At 44.2% G+C, this 14,050-nt stretch overlaps 1 protein-coding gene across 1 annotated transcript in view; it reads left to right on the top strand.

Moving 5' to 3' along the window:
• LOC126470119 (alpha-aminoadipic semialdehyde synthase, mitochondrial) overlaps window positions 1-14,050 on the top strand; it is a 287,313-nt gene that overhangs the window by 185,763 nt on the left and 87,500 nt on the right. Inside the window, exon 17 of the mRNA XM_050097723.1 lies at window positions 13,652-13,862. Within this exon, the coding sequence (XP_049953680.1) occupies window positions 13,652-13,862 (211 nt within the window). The remainder of the gene's footprint in view (window positions 1-13,651; window positions 13,863-14,050) is intronic.

The following is a 14,050-nucleotide window of genomic DNA, read 5'->3' as shown; positions in this document are numbered from 1 at the left end:
ATATATTACGGGAAAGAATAGGGCCAGAAAAAGCATCTAGCAACCCTCCACCACTAACATTGCCAAAGTCAATGATTAACATGCTCATCCCGTGAAGATGCGGCATACAGGCTAGGATAAAGAAGAAAATGAAGTATCTTATTTGGAACTACTGTATTGTTTTAATTTTGTCGCCGATGAGTGTAGTTTATTTGATTACTCTATTTGATAAGATTTTTAAACGTTTTACTTCTCATGTTCTTTAAATTTTAATACTCTGCAACATATATCGCATTTTATCTTTCTATTGTATTTTATGTTTTTTTACAGAGTTAGACTTGCTACAAAATGTTTACAACCATATAAACATGTCATCAGTACCATATAGAAACTGCAGACAGTGGGTTCATGAATATATATGGGAAGAACACTTAAGCATCGTAAATTTAATGACAAGGTGTCACATAGGTGAAATGGAACAAAAGCATGAAATGTGATGGGTAAAGGCTAAATTTCACTTTTTTTAATCGGGAACATTTTCTGAACATTCGAAGGATTTCAAGCTCTTATTTATACATACGTGACACATTAATAAATGCAATTATGGCTTATATGCGTTTACAGGCATTCAGATCTCGAAAAGCAGTGAATTCTTTACAGAGTAAATAATTATTTAAATTTGGTAAGCTTCTACAGTAAATCCGTATGTTATAATTTGCCGGGAACCCCAAGGGTTGGTTGAGCTGCCGAGACGGAAAGGTTTTTCTTCTGCCGCGCACAATGCCCTCTTTCCTTGCGGAAGTGTGATTTGTGTCGTATGTCCATTTCTAGAGTGTAGGTGAGTGCAATGGATGCATATGGACTGTATAGTAAAATGTTATGTTTGCGTTGTATGTCGGTAGAAGGGAGAGGCACGTTTGAAATTTAATCCAGATTATCGACGCCAAGATTGGTGATCAGTCTCCTCTACTCCCGAAGTCGGCCAACTACTGGCAGTGAAAATTTCATCCACCGACAGGATTCGAACCGGCTTACGTTAGAATCGAGCGCCACTGCACAAGCGTGCGTTACCGTTACCGGTCTCTCTCTCTCTCTCTCTCTCTCTCTCTCTCTCTCTCTCTTTTTGCTAGACGGATGCTCTGCCCACTTTTTTTTTTGTTTCGTGCCAGAATTCGAACCTGCAATTTCGGATCCGAAGTCCGATGCTTTATTCATTTTTTTGGGGAAGTAGAGAGATCTGCTTCAGGATAGTGGAGACAGGGTGGCCAGAGTCGAAACCTGAGGCCCGGCCATGATGCGTCACCCTTCCCGCCCCTGAGCGCCCCTCCCCCTCCGATTTTATTTTATTGTTTTTTTTCTTCATCTCCTAAATTTGGGATGTAATTTAAATAAAACATGTTTTTGTTGTAGAGAAGTCATTGCAAACAATTTAATAACAAATTACCTCAACATGAAATAAAATTTAATAATATTTACTTCGCACATCCATCCTCGAGCACATGGGTGAACTCAAAAAATCTAAGAAGAAATAAGATCATGGAAGTTGCTACAGTTAAATTGCTTAAACAACGACCATCCAGTCGAAGGAAATCAAAATAATGATGAAAAACAAATCCTGCACGCCATTCCATGCGTGCTTCGCATCTTCGGACAATGTTTATTGCTACCAAATGGATAAACATTTTGCCTCGTGTCATAGTCCACTTTGGGGGTCATCCTCTGCCAAATACTCCCCAACTGTGAGGGGTGTTTACGAAGGCACTGCACAAATAATTTGCAATGAGTTGTTGATAGCGAGGGGTGTGCTCTTAAGTGCCATGGTTATCTTGGAGATATTGCCAGTAGTCGAGAACCATCTTCTCATCATTGGGAATAAGCAGCAAATGGACATGCCTTTAAACAATGTGAGTGTGTGAGTCTCCGCAGTCGGAAAGTAAGTATCCTCAGGGCATAGCACGAGCAGCAGTGAATTGTATAAGGTGGGGCACAAAGGTAACAGGCGAGAATCTTCTGTACCAGCATCTATGCGCCAAACGCTGTTCCACAATTTAAACAGTTTTTATCAGTGTTCGGGAGGTGGCAATGTGGGCAGAGGGGAGAATCCGTCAGCCCGATGGCGTGCAACCTTCGTCTCGTCGCATATTTCCGGTTGAACATCTGGTATCAGGTTGCTCGCACGCATGTAGGGAGCAAGAGCTGTTCGACTGCTCTCCATACCGCAGGCCATAATGTAGCCAGGCTTTCAATCTCAATACCTTGCGAGGGATGGATCTCAGCGGCAGATGTCTCTCGCCTTTGGAGCTCGAGAGATGGAGAGATCATGGTACATGTAACTATATATGAGTATGAACGCCGAGATGTGGAAAACAGAGAGAACGATGTGCATATTTGCAGCAGGCGGAAGGATGGATGCCCGTAGCAATTCCTCCAACACACTGGCTATAAGTGAAGTATGTTGACGGGTCTACAGTTTCGCCATTGTGCACAAACATACGGCTGCAGCCCTTTTATAAGTTCCAGTCCATCTTCATGCAGCAGGAGGGTGAGAATGTCACAGCGGACTTTAAATAGGAATCCAGCAGTAAGACAATGTCCAAACGCTGCCGGAAGTCTGCATGCCATTGCTGTAGGTAGTGAGAGAACCTAAGCCATGTGTATCCAACCGTTCACCATGTGAAGGTTAAGATACTCATGGTAGGAGACTTATGCATTGAAGTAAGTTCTGACTGACTTTTATGCGTATCGCCTGTAGTAGACGTCTATAGCGCGTGCTGCAAGCTACCCCATGGTGGCAGCAGTTCTCCATCTTCCAAGCGACTAATAAGTCGTAACCACCACACCCAAGAGGTACCACGTTTATCAATAGTGCAAGAAAATCAGACATTCGTAAATAGTGGCCCCTGTGTGGGTCACCTAATGAGCTGACTAACCTGACATAAAATTAATTTAATGCCATCAAAACCGCAACAAAATAAATGACATCGTAAGGAATCAGAATGGGTGTCACTGAAAAATTAATAACAAGGACCTACGGTATCACAAAGAGATTTAGTAACTAATATCAAGGTCAAGAGAGAACGAACATGTTAACAGGAACTTCAACGGTACAACATTTCATTAACACGAACTCAGGTTGGTTGGCAACAGACTTGGGGAACCTAACTGGAATTTACGTGTAGATGAGATTAGCTACAGTGAGTAGAAGAATGCCAGTCTAGGCACGCACACTCTGCTGTATTGTTCCACTGATTGGTCTCTCACGTCAAAATATAATTACGCATGCAATGGACACTGGGAGTGAGTACTGTGAGTACAAGGCTGCTATACAAAAAAGATGGCCGCGAAAACGATTGATATACTTCTGAATTTGTCGAAGGTGCGCAACGTTACCGATATGGCTGGTGAAAGACGAGATGCTGTCTTCTGCATGAGGGTGCTGCCAAAGCTGCTAGGTCTGTTGGCACATCGTGCTGCGGGAGATGACCCCACGTCCGCCGGTGTTTGTCTCACGTCCGCAAAAATATACAGTTTCGCCCGGGTGTTTGGACGTCGTCTTTTCAACTAACTGCTCTCTTCATAGAAAAGGAAGAGCTCTAACGACTGTACTCCGCGATGGTCGAGAAGCAAGTCGATGCCTCTCCCGTTGCTCAAAAATCTTCCAAAAAAACAGCCGTTCCCCCCGATGTTCTTGAATAAACCTATCATGGTCCAGCAGTGGTTACCGTGCCAATCACGTTTTCTAGCAAGGAGACCCGATCTTCCTCAACCAATCACTGCAGTGCAGTAGACATTATGTTCTCCGAGAAAACAGCACACAATGCTGGAGGTCCTGCAGCCTAACCCCTGGCGCATTTCACAAAATGAGGGAAGCTTTATAGTGAAAACAAGCTCCGTCTCGTCCATAAAACGGTTTAGTGGGCGCCGTTTTGGCGAGGCGCGGCGGCATCTAAGAAACGCGACCTCTGGAGAAATTCGTCGTCCCGTCTCACAAGGTACGCTGTTTTTGTAATAAACACATTATCCTGGCGCCAGCCCGATGCTGCTTTACCTGGACCTGCGCATTGGATAAGGACACCAGACTCCCACACCACGTCCACTCGCTAATAAAGAGGTTAGGCCGGCGCGAGGATGCCCGGCGCCGACAGTTTCTAAAGAGGTGTCATTTCGCATTCAGCCACAGAATAATGGGAGAAAATGGAGGTAAAAGAAATAGACTAACACGGAGACGTTCATGGAGGACAGTTAAAAAAAAAAAGGTCACCAGAAAGTTAAAAAACATAGTTGGCGATTCCTCAAAACTCCGAGAAGACACTGAATGGACATGCACACATTAAAAGTCGGCCACAGTAGTAAAAACACTCCGGAACAACACACTTAAAACCCACTTGGAGCGCACACGACGAAGAATAAAACTGCCAGGCGGGACCTGCCGAGGGTAAGGGCAGAGAGAATGGAAAAGGAGGGGAGAGCAAGGGGCAGCAGTGGAAGCGGCAGGAGGAAGAGAGGAGGGGCATCAGTGGGGGACACAAAGAGGCAGGAGACACGTGGGGCGGGAGATGAAGAGGGAAGACAGAGCAGGAAGGAGTGCAAAGACACTGAAAGGAGGCACAAGAGATGGAGAGGGAGTAGGAGGGGTAAGCCGCTCAGGAGGAGGGAGGGGGAGGAGAGGGAGCCCTGAGGAGGAGACAGGAAGATGGGGTTAGCGTTGGTAGGAAGGGTAGATGTCAGGGCAAAGCTCAATATCCGGGAGGGGTAGATGGTGGAAATTGCATTGGGAAAGGAGATGGAGAGTGTGGAGATGGAGAGAGGATGGGACACAACGGTAAAGGTGCGGCAACTGGTTGGGGGTGGAGAGGAAGGGAGACACCAGGGGGTGAGGGGGATCAAGGTGGTGGACAATATATAGTGTGCGGATGTGTTCATGGAAAAGGAGAAGGTGGGGGAAGAGGATAAGGTCGTAGAGGATGCGCGTGGGGGACGGAAGGCGGATGCAAAGTGCATGGTGTTCGATGATTTGGAGGGCTTTATAGGACCGGGGAGGGACGGAAATCCAAGCTATGCTGGCATAACAGAGGATGGGGCGGATCAAGAATTTGTAGGTGTGAAGGATGGTGGAGGGATGCAGACCCCATGTCCGGCTGGACAGGAGTTTCAGGAGGTGGAGGCGGTTGTGAGCTTTGTTTTGGATGGTAAGGAGATGGGGAGTCCAGGTGAGGTGGCGGTCGAGTGTGAGGCAAAGGTATTTGAGGGTAGGAGTGAGGTGGATAGGACAGCCACAAATGGTGAGGTAGAAATCATGGGGGCAGAAGGAGCGGGTGGTGCGGCCTATGATGATCGCCTGGGTCTTGGAGGGATTAACACGGAGGAACCACTGGTTGCACCAAGTGGTGAATTGGTCAAGGTGGGTTTGGAGGGTACGTTGGGACCGTTGAAGGGTAGGACAAAGTGCTAGGATGGCGGTGTCATCAGCGAACTGGAGAAGATGAACAGGAGGGGGAGGTTTGGGCATATCAGCAGTGTACAGGAGATAGAGGAGATGGGAAAGGACAGAACCTTGGGGCACGCTGGCAGAGGGGTAGAAAGTATGGGAGTTGGAATTGTGGATAGTCACATAGGAGGGACGATGGGAGAGGAAGGAAGCAACGGGACGGACGAAGTTGTTGGGGAGAGCATAGGTCTGGAGTTTGAAGAGGAGCCCGGGATGCCAGACTCTGAGGTCATCAGTCCCCTAGAACTTAGAACTACTTAAACCCAACTAACCTAAGGACATCACACACATCCATGCCCGAGGCAGGATTCGAAGTTGCGAAAACTTCCGAAAACCCATGTGTCACCGAGATAAACCTAACAGTCATCTGTTGGTTATTTGGTGTACTACGAAACTGACAGCGCCATCTTTGGTGTACTACACCGCGTTGATTATATATCTGAACTACAAAGTGAGCATACGATTTTTGATAAAATTCTAGATTATAATATCTTTATTTTTCGTATGCTGATTATGAAGAAATAAAACCTATAGATTGCCCCAAGCTATACTAAAGTTACTTGTGAAAACCCCACGAAAATTCGGGTAGTAGTTTTGGAGATCAGCGTGTTCAAACAGACAAACTGACATACACGAGTTCAAATGTTCACATGTGTATGGGACTTAACTGCTAAGGTCATCAATCCCTAAGCTTACACACTTCCTAACCTAAATTATCCTAAGGACAAACACACACACCCATGCCCGAGGGAGGACTCGAACCTCCGCCGGGACCAGCCGCACAGTCCATGACTGCAGCGCCTGAGACCGCTTGGCTAATCTCGTGCGGCGACATACACGAGTGTTATAGATAAAATTTTAAATATGTGTGTGTGTGAGTGTGTGTGTGTGTGTGTGTGTGTGTGTGTGTGTGTGTGTGTGTGTGTGTGTCTGTGACTGCTGAGGTCATCGGTCCCTAGACTTACACACTACTTAAACTAACTTATACGAAGAACAACACACACTCTTATACCCGAATGAGGAATCGAACCTCCGGCGGGAGGGGCCGCGCAGTCTGTGACATGGCGCCTCAACCCGCACGCGTGGCAAATTTTAAATCACAATATATTTTCTCATGGTCCAATTTTGATGAAATAAAGCCTACACCCTACCCCAAACTAAGCTCAAGTTACCTTCGATAACCTAATCAAAATTCGTCAAGTAGGTTTGGCGTAAATAGGTAGACACTGCGATTTTACAGTTTTATTATTAGTATAGATGTAGATATAGATAGGGGAGACCGGGACGTTTTGACGATTGTGATTAAACACTTTTAATAAATTTAGTTTTGGAGATCGCTTGGTTTTCTTTTTACAATATCATAAAAGTACCTTTTATTGTACTGTATCTACTGGTAGAAGTTTTTTCACTTTACCTCAATCATAATTCTTTTGCTAATTTTAAAAGCTACTGCAAAAGTGTCAGTCACAACTTTGAACACGTTGCAAGATGATAATACCGATAAAAGTGTAAAATGTTTTTATTCTTAGAAAATATAGGAAAGTGTATTAATTAAATAATGATTACTGTGTACTTCCTTACAAATACTACTTACTGAAAGGATTCAACACATGCAGGACACTGCACTATAACTTCTTTGCTAGTTTCTTTTTATTGTTTGTCATTTTCATTTTCCACCTTGTGTGCTTCCTTATCAACCAATTTTGATTTCTTTAGATAAGTTTATTAAAACACTTACGCTTTGCAGACTGTGACTTACCAGTTTTTCGTAAGCGACTTTTTTTAAGTATTGGTTCAAAATCGAAAATAACTTCGGTACCATTCTACATCTACATGTACACCCATACTCCGCAAGCCACCTGACGGTGTGTGGCGGAGGGTACCTTGAGTACCGCTGTCGATTCTCCCTTCTATTCCAGTCTCGTACTGTTCGTCGAAAGAAAGATTGTCGGTATGCCTCTGTGTGGGCTCTAATCTCTCTAATTTTATCCTCATGGTCTCTTCGCGAGATACACGTAGGAGGGAGCAATATACTGCTTGACTCCTCGGTGAAGGTATGTTCTCGAAACTTCAACAAAAGCCCGTACCGAGCTACTGAGCGTCTCTCCTGCAGAGTCTTCCACTGGAGTCTATCATCTCCGTAATGATTTCGCGATTATTAAAGGATCCTGTAACGAAGCGCGCTGCTCTCCGTTGGATCTTCTCTATCTCTTCTATTAACCCTATCTGTTACAGATCCCACACTGGTGAGCAGTATTGAAGCAGTAGGCGAACAAGTGTACTGTAACCTACTTCCTTCGTTTTCGGACTGCATTTCCTTAGGATTCTTCCAATGAATCAGTCTGGCATCTGCCTTATCGACGATTAATTTTATATGGTCATTCCATTTTAAATCACTCCTGATGCCTACTCCCAAATAATTTATGGAATTAACTGCTTCCAGTTGCTGACCTGCTATATTGTAGCTAAATGATAAGGGATCTTTCTTTCTATGTATTCGCAGACATTACATTTGTCTACATTGGGATTCAATTGCCATTCCCTGCACCATGCGTCAATTCGTTACAGATCCTCCTGCATTTCAGTACAAATTTCCATTGTTACAACCTCTCGATATACTACAGCATCATCCGCAAAGAGCCTCAGTGAACTTCCGATGTTATCCACAAGGTCTTTTATATATATTGTGAATAGTAACGGTCCTACGACACTCCCCTGTGGCACACCTGAAATCACTCTTACTTCGGAAGACTTCTCTCCATTGAGAATGACATTCTGCGTTCTGTTATCTAGGAACTCTTCATTTCAATCACACAATTGGTCTGATAGTCCATATGCTCTTACTTTGTTCATTAAACGACTGTGGGGAACTGTATCAAACACCTTGCGGAAGTCAAGAAACACGGCATCTACCTGGGAACCCGTGTCTATGGCCCTCTGAGTCTCGTGGACGAATAGTGCGAGCTGGGTTTCACACGACCGTCTTTTTCGAAACCCATGCTGATTCCTACAGAGCAGATTTCTAGTCTTCAGAAAAGTCATTATACTCGAACATAATACGTGTTCCAAAATTCTACAACTGATCGACGTTAGATATATAGGTCTATAGTTCCGCACATCTGTTCGACGTCCCTTCTTGAAAACGGGGATGACCTGTGCCCTTTTCCAATCTTTTGGAACGCTACGCTCTTCTAGAGTCTTGTGGTACACCGCTGCAAGAAGGGGGGCAAGTTCCATCGCGTACTCTGTGTAAAACCGAACTGGTATCCCATCAGGTCGAGCGGCCTTTCCTCTTCTGAGCGATTTTAATTGTTTTTCTGTCCTTCTGTCATCTGTTTCGATATCTACCACTTTGCTATCTGTGCGACAATCTAGAGAAGGAACTACAGTGCAGTCTTCCTCTGTGAAACAGCTTTGGAAAAAGACATTTAGTATTTCGGCCTTTAGTCTGTCATCCTCTGTTTCAGTACCATTTTGGTCACAGAGTGTCTGGACATTTTGTTTTGATCCACCTACCGCTTTGACATAAGACCAGAATTTCTTAAGATTTTCTGCCAAGTCAGTACATAGAACGTTACTTTCGAATTCGTTGATCGCCTCTCGCATAGCCCTCCTCACACAAGATTTCGCTTCGTGTAATTTTTGTTTGTCTGCAAGGCTTTGGTTATGTTTATGTTTGCTGTGAAGTTCCCTTTGCTTCCGTAGCAGTTTTCTAACTCGGTTGTTGTACCACGGTGGCTCTTCTCCATCTCTTACGATCTTGCTTGGCACATACTCATATAATGCAAATATGGTTCGATGGTTTTGAACTTTGTCCACTGATCCTCAACACTATGTGTACTTGAGATAAAACTTTTGTGTTGAGCCGGCAAGTACTCTGAAATCTGCTTTTTGTCACTTTTGCTAAACAGAAAAATCTTCCTACTTTTTTTAATATTTCTATTTACGGCTGAAATCACCGATGCTGTAACCGCTTTATGATCGCTGATTCCCTGTTCTGCATTAACTGTTTCTAATAGTTCGGGTCTGTTTGTCACCAGAAGGTTTAATATGTTATCGCCACGAGTCGGTTTTCTGTTTAACTGCTCAAGGTAGTTTTCAGATAATGCACTTAAAAAAATTTCAGTGGATTCTTTGTCCCTGCCACCCGTTATAAACGTTTGAGTCTTTCAGTCTATATCTGGTAAATTAAAATCTCCACCCAGAACTATAACATGGTCGGGAAATCTACTCGAAATATTTTCCAAATTTTACTTCAGGTGTTCTGCCACAACAGCTGCTGAGCCAGGGGGCCAATAGAGACATCTGATTAATGGGAGCAGCATTTGTTGAAGGTCCTGTTTCTTCATAACGCTCTACCTGATGTTTCTTAGAACATTCATTAGGAGTTGTACTGGGTTGGTATTTAAGTGCTGCGGCCTGAGCAGATTCATTTCCAGTTTCTATATTGTCAGTAACTAAAAAATTGTGTGTGGTTTTCGCTGCAGGAAGATCATGCTCATTAAACGAGATCATAAGGGTCGATTTCACTTTCTTTGGACACCTTAACTGCATTACTGATGGTATCTACTTTCAAATAGAACGTGATCAACAGATGAAGAAGTCGCCAACTGCCCCAGTCGGTTATATTGAAGTCTTTGATTTTTGGTGTAGAATAAACAAGAATGACAAACGAGTAAATGGTGACCGTAATAACGCATATTTTCTCTTTATTCGTCCATAAAAAAGGATAGCCAAATACCTTGTCAGGTATTCCACAAGAGCTTGTGCTGAGGATATCGAAAATTGTAACACGTCAAGCAATGTACAGAACAGATACGGAACGCACATTGAACTAGCGGCCGCGGCGTCACTGTGCAAGCTTTTAGGGTCTAACCAGCTGAAGAATCACTGGTATTCCTATTGTTGCGCCACCTAGAAGTACGAATTTGAGCTAAGTGATTAACCATACGCCCTACTTGTCAACTTGCCTCTACCTTCCCTCCTAGTGCCACAGATTACCCAAAAGCAATAGATACAATATAAATACGAGTACATCTTCCTCAGCGGCATACTCACCTGATGTTCGTGGTGTAATCCTCCGAAGCACTTCGTGGAGAATGTAATAAAAGTGACAAGTTAAAATAATGTATTGGTTAAGATGATATTCACCAAAGTCACAGTCAAGCCTAAGCTAAAATGTTTGCACTTGAAATGTGTGGCAACTCGTTCTGGGTTAATACGTTTTTGTTTACTCGAGAACTGGAGTTAGGGCGGTAGATTGGTCATCAGATCATTTCTACTTCCACAGCTGGCGAATACTGAAGCTGTTGCCGCTTCTAACGTAAGCTTTATCTGCGGCAAATTTTTGTGTGAAGAATACGAAGTGGAAATGCGATTCGGATTCAACATAAAAATGTAGCTCCTTGGGACCAAACAACGAGGTCATCAGTCCCTTCGGATTAGGGAAGGATGGGAAGAATGGGAAAGGACGTCGGCTATGCCCTTCAAAAGGAACCATCCCAGCCTTTGCCTGGAGCGATTTAGGGAAATCACGGAAAACGTGCGAGTGTTGGCAACATTACTCTGTAAACAAACATTGTTTGAGGGAAGATATCATTTAGGATCAGGTGTATAGACTGAGCAAGTGAAATTTGTTCCAGGCGACGAGAGCAACACTTTACTATGTTGCACTTCGGAAAGAGGAAGATTCCTATAGTCTAACCAGTTGAAGAAAAGAAAAAAAAATCTACTATAATCGTTTATGATCTTCATGATTGTGAAGAACTAAAAAGAATATGGAACAGAGACGCCTTTGACACACTGCATCTCAAATATTTTCTAAACTGCATCGTTGCCCTTCCAGGTGCACACTTCACTTGATCGGATCAAACTCACTGGAGAGCTTATCTTTATCTGTGTGATGGTTGGTTGATTCGGATAAGGGGACCAAACAATGAGGTCATCGGTCCCACCTGATTAGGGAAGGAAGTCGGCCGTGCCCTTTCAAAGGAACCGTCCCGGCATTTTCTTGAAGCGATTTAGGAAAACCTAAATCAGGATGGCCGGACGCGCATTTGAACCGTCGTCCTCCCGAATGCGAGTCCAGGGTGCTAACAACAGCGCCACCTCGCTCGGTTTCTTCTTGTGTGTAATGATCCTTGCTCGAAGAATTTCTTAAGCTGAAGAAAATTTTCGCCTTGTGGTGGACACTATTCTATATTTTTCTTTTCCCCATACATGCTTCAGAACTTCATGTCCTATATCCAGTATTCCTTTTTTTGTCCTGCCCGAAAAGTTTATGCGACATGAAAAGAACTTGTAGTCGTTCACATAAATTCGGATTAAAACTATTTCTGTATAACAGGCGTGATAATTTAATATTAATTCACGTTAGTGTATAAGGCTATGACACTCAGTCCGGAGCTGAGCAATGAAATACTATCCGTCCGTTATTTGTGGTGTATAGAAAATCATGCTTACAAAACTATTTTGGAAAAAAAATGTCGTGTAATTAGGGCCTTACGTCGGGTAGACCGTTCGCTGGGTGCAAATCTTTCGATTTGACGCCACTTCGTCGACTTGCGCGTCGATGGGGATGAAATGATGATGATTAGGACAACACGACACCCAGTCCCTGAGCGGAGAAAATCTCCGACCAAGCCGGGAATGGAACCCGGGCCCTTAGGACTGATATTCGGTCGCGCTGACCACTCATCTACCGGGGCGAACATTATGGAAAATAAGACAAGTTTACTGTTATAATTACCTTAAATAAAACCAGCAGCTATTTATTTCTGATAATGCTACATAAGACACACGTTTAACAGCTTGTCATCTACTTTCCTTATGGTATCAGACTGAAAAATCGCTACATTATTTCGTATATTTTTTGCTTGTTATTTATTGTTTCTGGTGCTCTTGTCCTTTCCATTATGCTATGGGTATTGAAGAGCATATTTTGTTCGCTACCACTGTTTTTACTATTATGCCTGCATGTCAATGCTTTCATTTTTATAACCATGAAATGTATTCGCAACCGTCAGCTGTATAAGGGAATGATGACAACGAAAATCTGTGCCGGACGGGGACTCTTACCCGGATTTTCCGCTTTACCCGAGCTGTCACCTTAACAGCTTTGGCTATCCGTGCACGACTCACGGTCAGACCCAGACTCCCATAGTTCCTAGTTCCTGCATCACAACCTGTACTTGTATACACATTATGTAATTCCTGTGTTAGGTAGGACATTTTTAATTGAAAGTCCCTGCCTGGTATCGGCGGATAAATGTTCAAATGTGTGTGAAATCTTATGGGAGTTAACTGCTAAGGTCACCAGTCCCTAAGCTTACACACTACTTAACCTAAATTATCCTAAGGACAAACACACACACCCATGCCCGAGGGAGGACTCGAACCTCCGCCGGGACCAGCCGCGCAGTACATGACTGCAGCGCCTTAGACCGCTCGGCATCGGCGGATAAATATCGATATTGCAGTGTGTGTGTGTGTGTTGAAAAATGTTCAAATGTGTGTGAATTCCTAAGGGACCAAACTGCTGAGGTCATCGGTCCCTAGACTTACACACTACTGAAACGAACTTAAACTAACTTATGCTAAGAACAATACAACCGCTACGGTCGCAGGTTCGAATCCTGCCTCGGGCATGGATGTGTGTGATGTCCTTAGGTTAGTTAGGTTTAAGTAGTTGTAAGTTCTAGGGGACTTATGACCACAGCAGTTGAGTCCCATAGTGCTCAGAGCCATTTGAAGAACAATACACACACCCGTGCCCGAAGGAGGACTCGAACCTCCGGCGTGTGAGTGTGTATGTGTGTGTGTCTGTGTGTGTGTGTGTGTGTGTGTGTGTGAGAGAGAGAGAGAGAGAGAGAGAGAGAGAGAGAGAGAGAGAGAGAGAGATATTCAGATGTCAATCGTACCATATTTGGAGGGCGGGCTGTTTGTGAGTAGAAAAGGCTGAATTCCGGTAAGAGTTGACATATTTACAGAGTGATAAGTGTTAATTTAGTACATTCCTTCCTGAACTATTAATTTTTGTATTTGATATTTTTCTTCTGTTGTTAATACATGGCACAAGCACGGAAGTAGAAGAAGATCTACAATATGGGACAAATGCTAGTTTCTTACGAACTCGAAGCCGTTTCCAGTGAGCGGCAGCGCAGATAACGTGTGTTTCCCGCACAGCGCCAGCTGATCTGCCACCTGCTGGGCCTCACGGACCCGTCCATCTTCTACGACAACCTGAAGACGAAGCTCGTGGAGCGGTTGGGCGGCGAGGGCACCGCGAGGGCGGACGCGCTCGAAGCGCTAGGGCTGCTGGAGGAGGCGCCCGTCAAGCGGCTCGGCACCCCGCTGGACACTCTCTCTTACTACCTCTCCAAGAAGCTCTCCTTCGGTACGTCGCCATATTCTCAGCGCTAAATGCCTTATTTGCTTATTTAGAAAATTTTTCTCCATTCGACGTCTCCTACCCTGCTCTGATCTCACTGTTTTTCTCCACCCTGTATGCAGTACGTCCCATTAGATTAGATTGGATTAGATTAGATTAGATGAACTCTTTGTTCTATCAGTCCGCATTGAGAA

This window comes from Schistocerca serialis, chromosome 3 (assembly GCF_023864345.2).
Source record: "Schistocerca serialis cubense isolate TAMUIC-IGC-003099 chromosome 3, iqSchSeri2.2, whole genome shotgun sequence".
In the NCBI taxonomy this organism is placed as follows: Eukaryota; Metazoa; Arthropoda; class Insecta; order Orthoptera; family Acrididae; genus Schistocerca; species Schistocerca serialis.
This window is presented reverse-complemented; position numbering and strand designations above follow the sequence as displayed.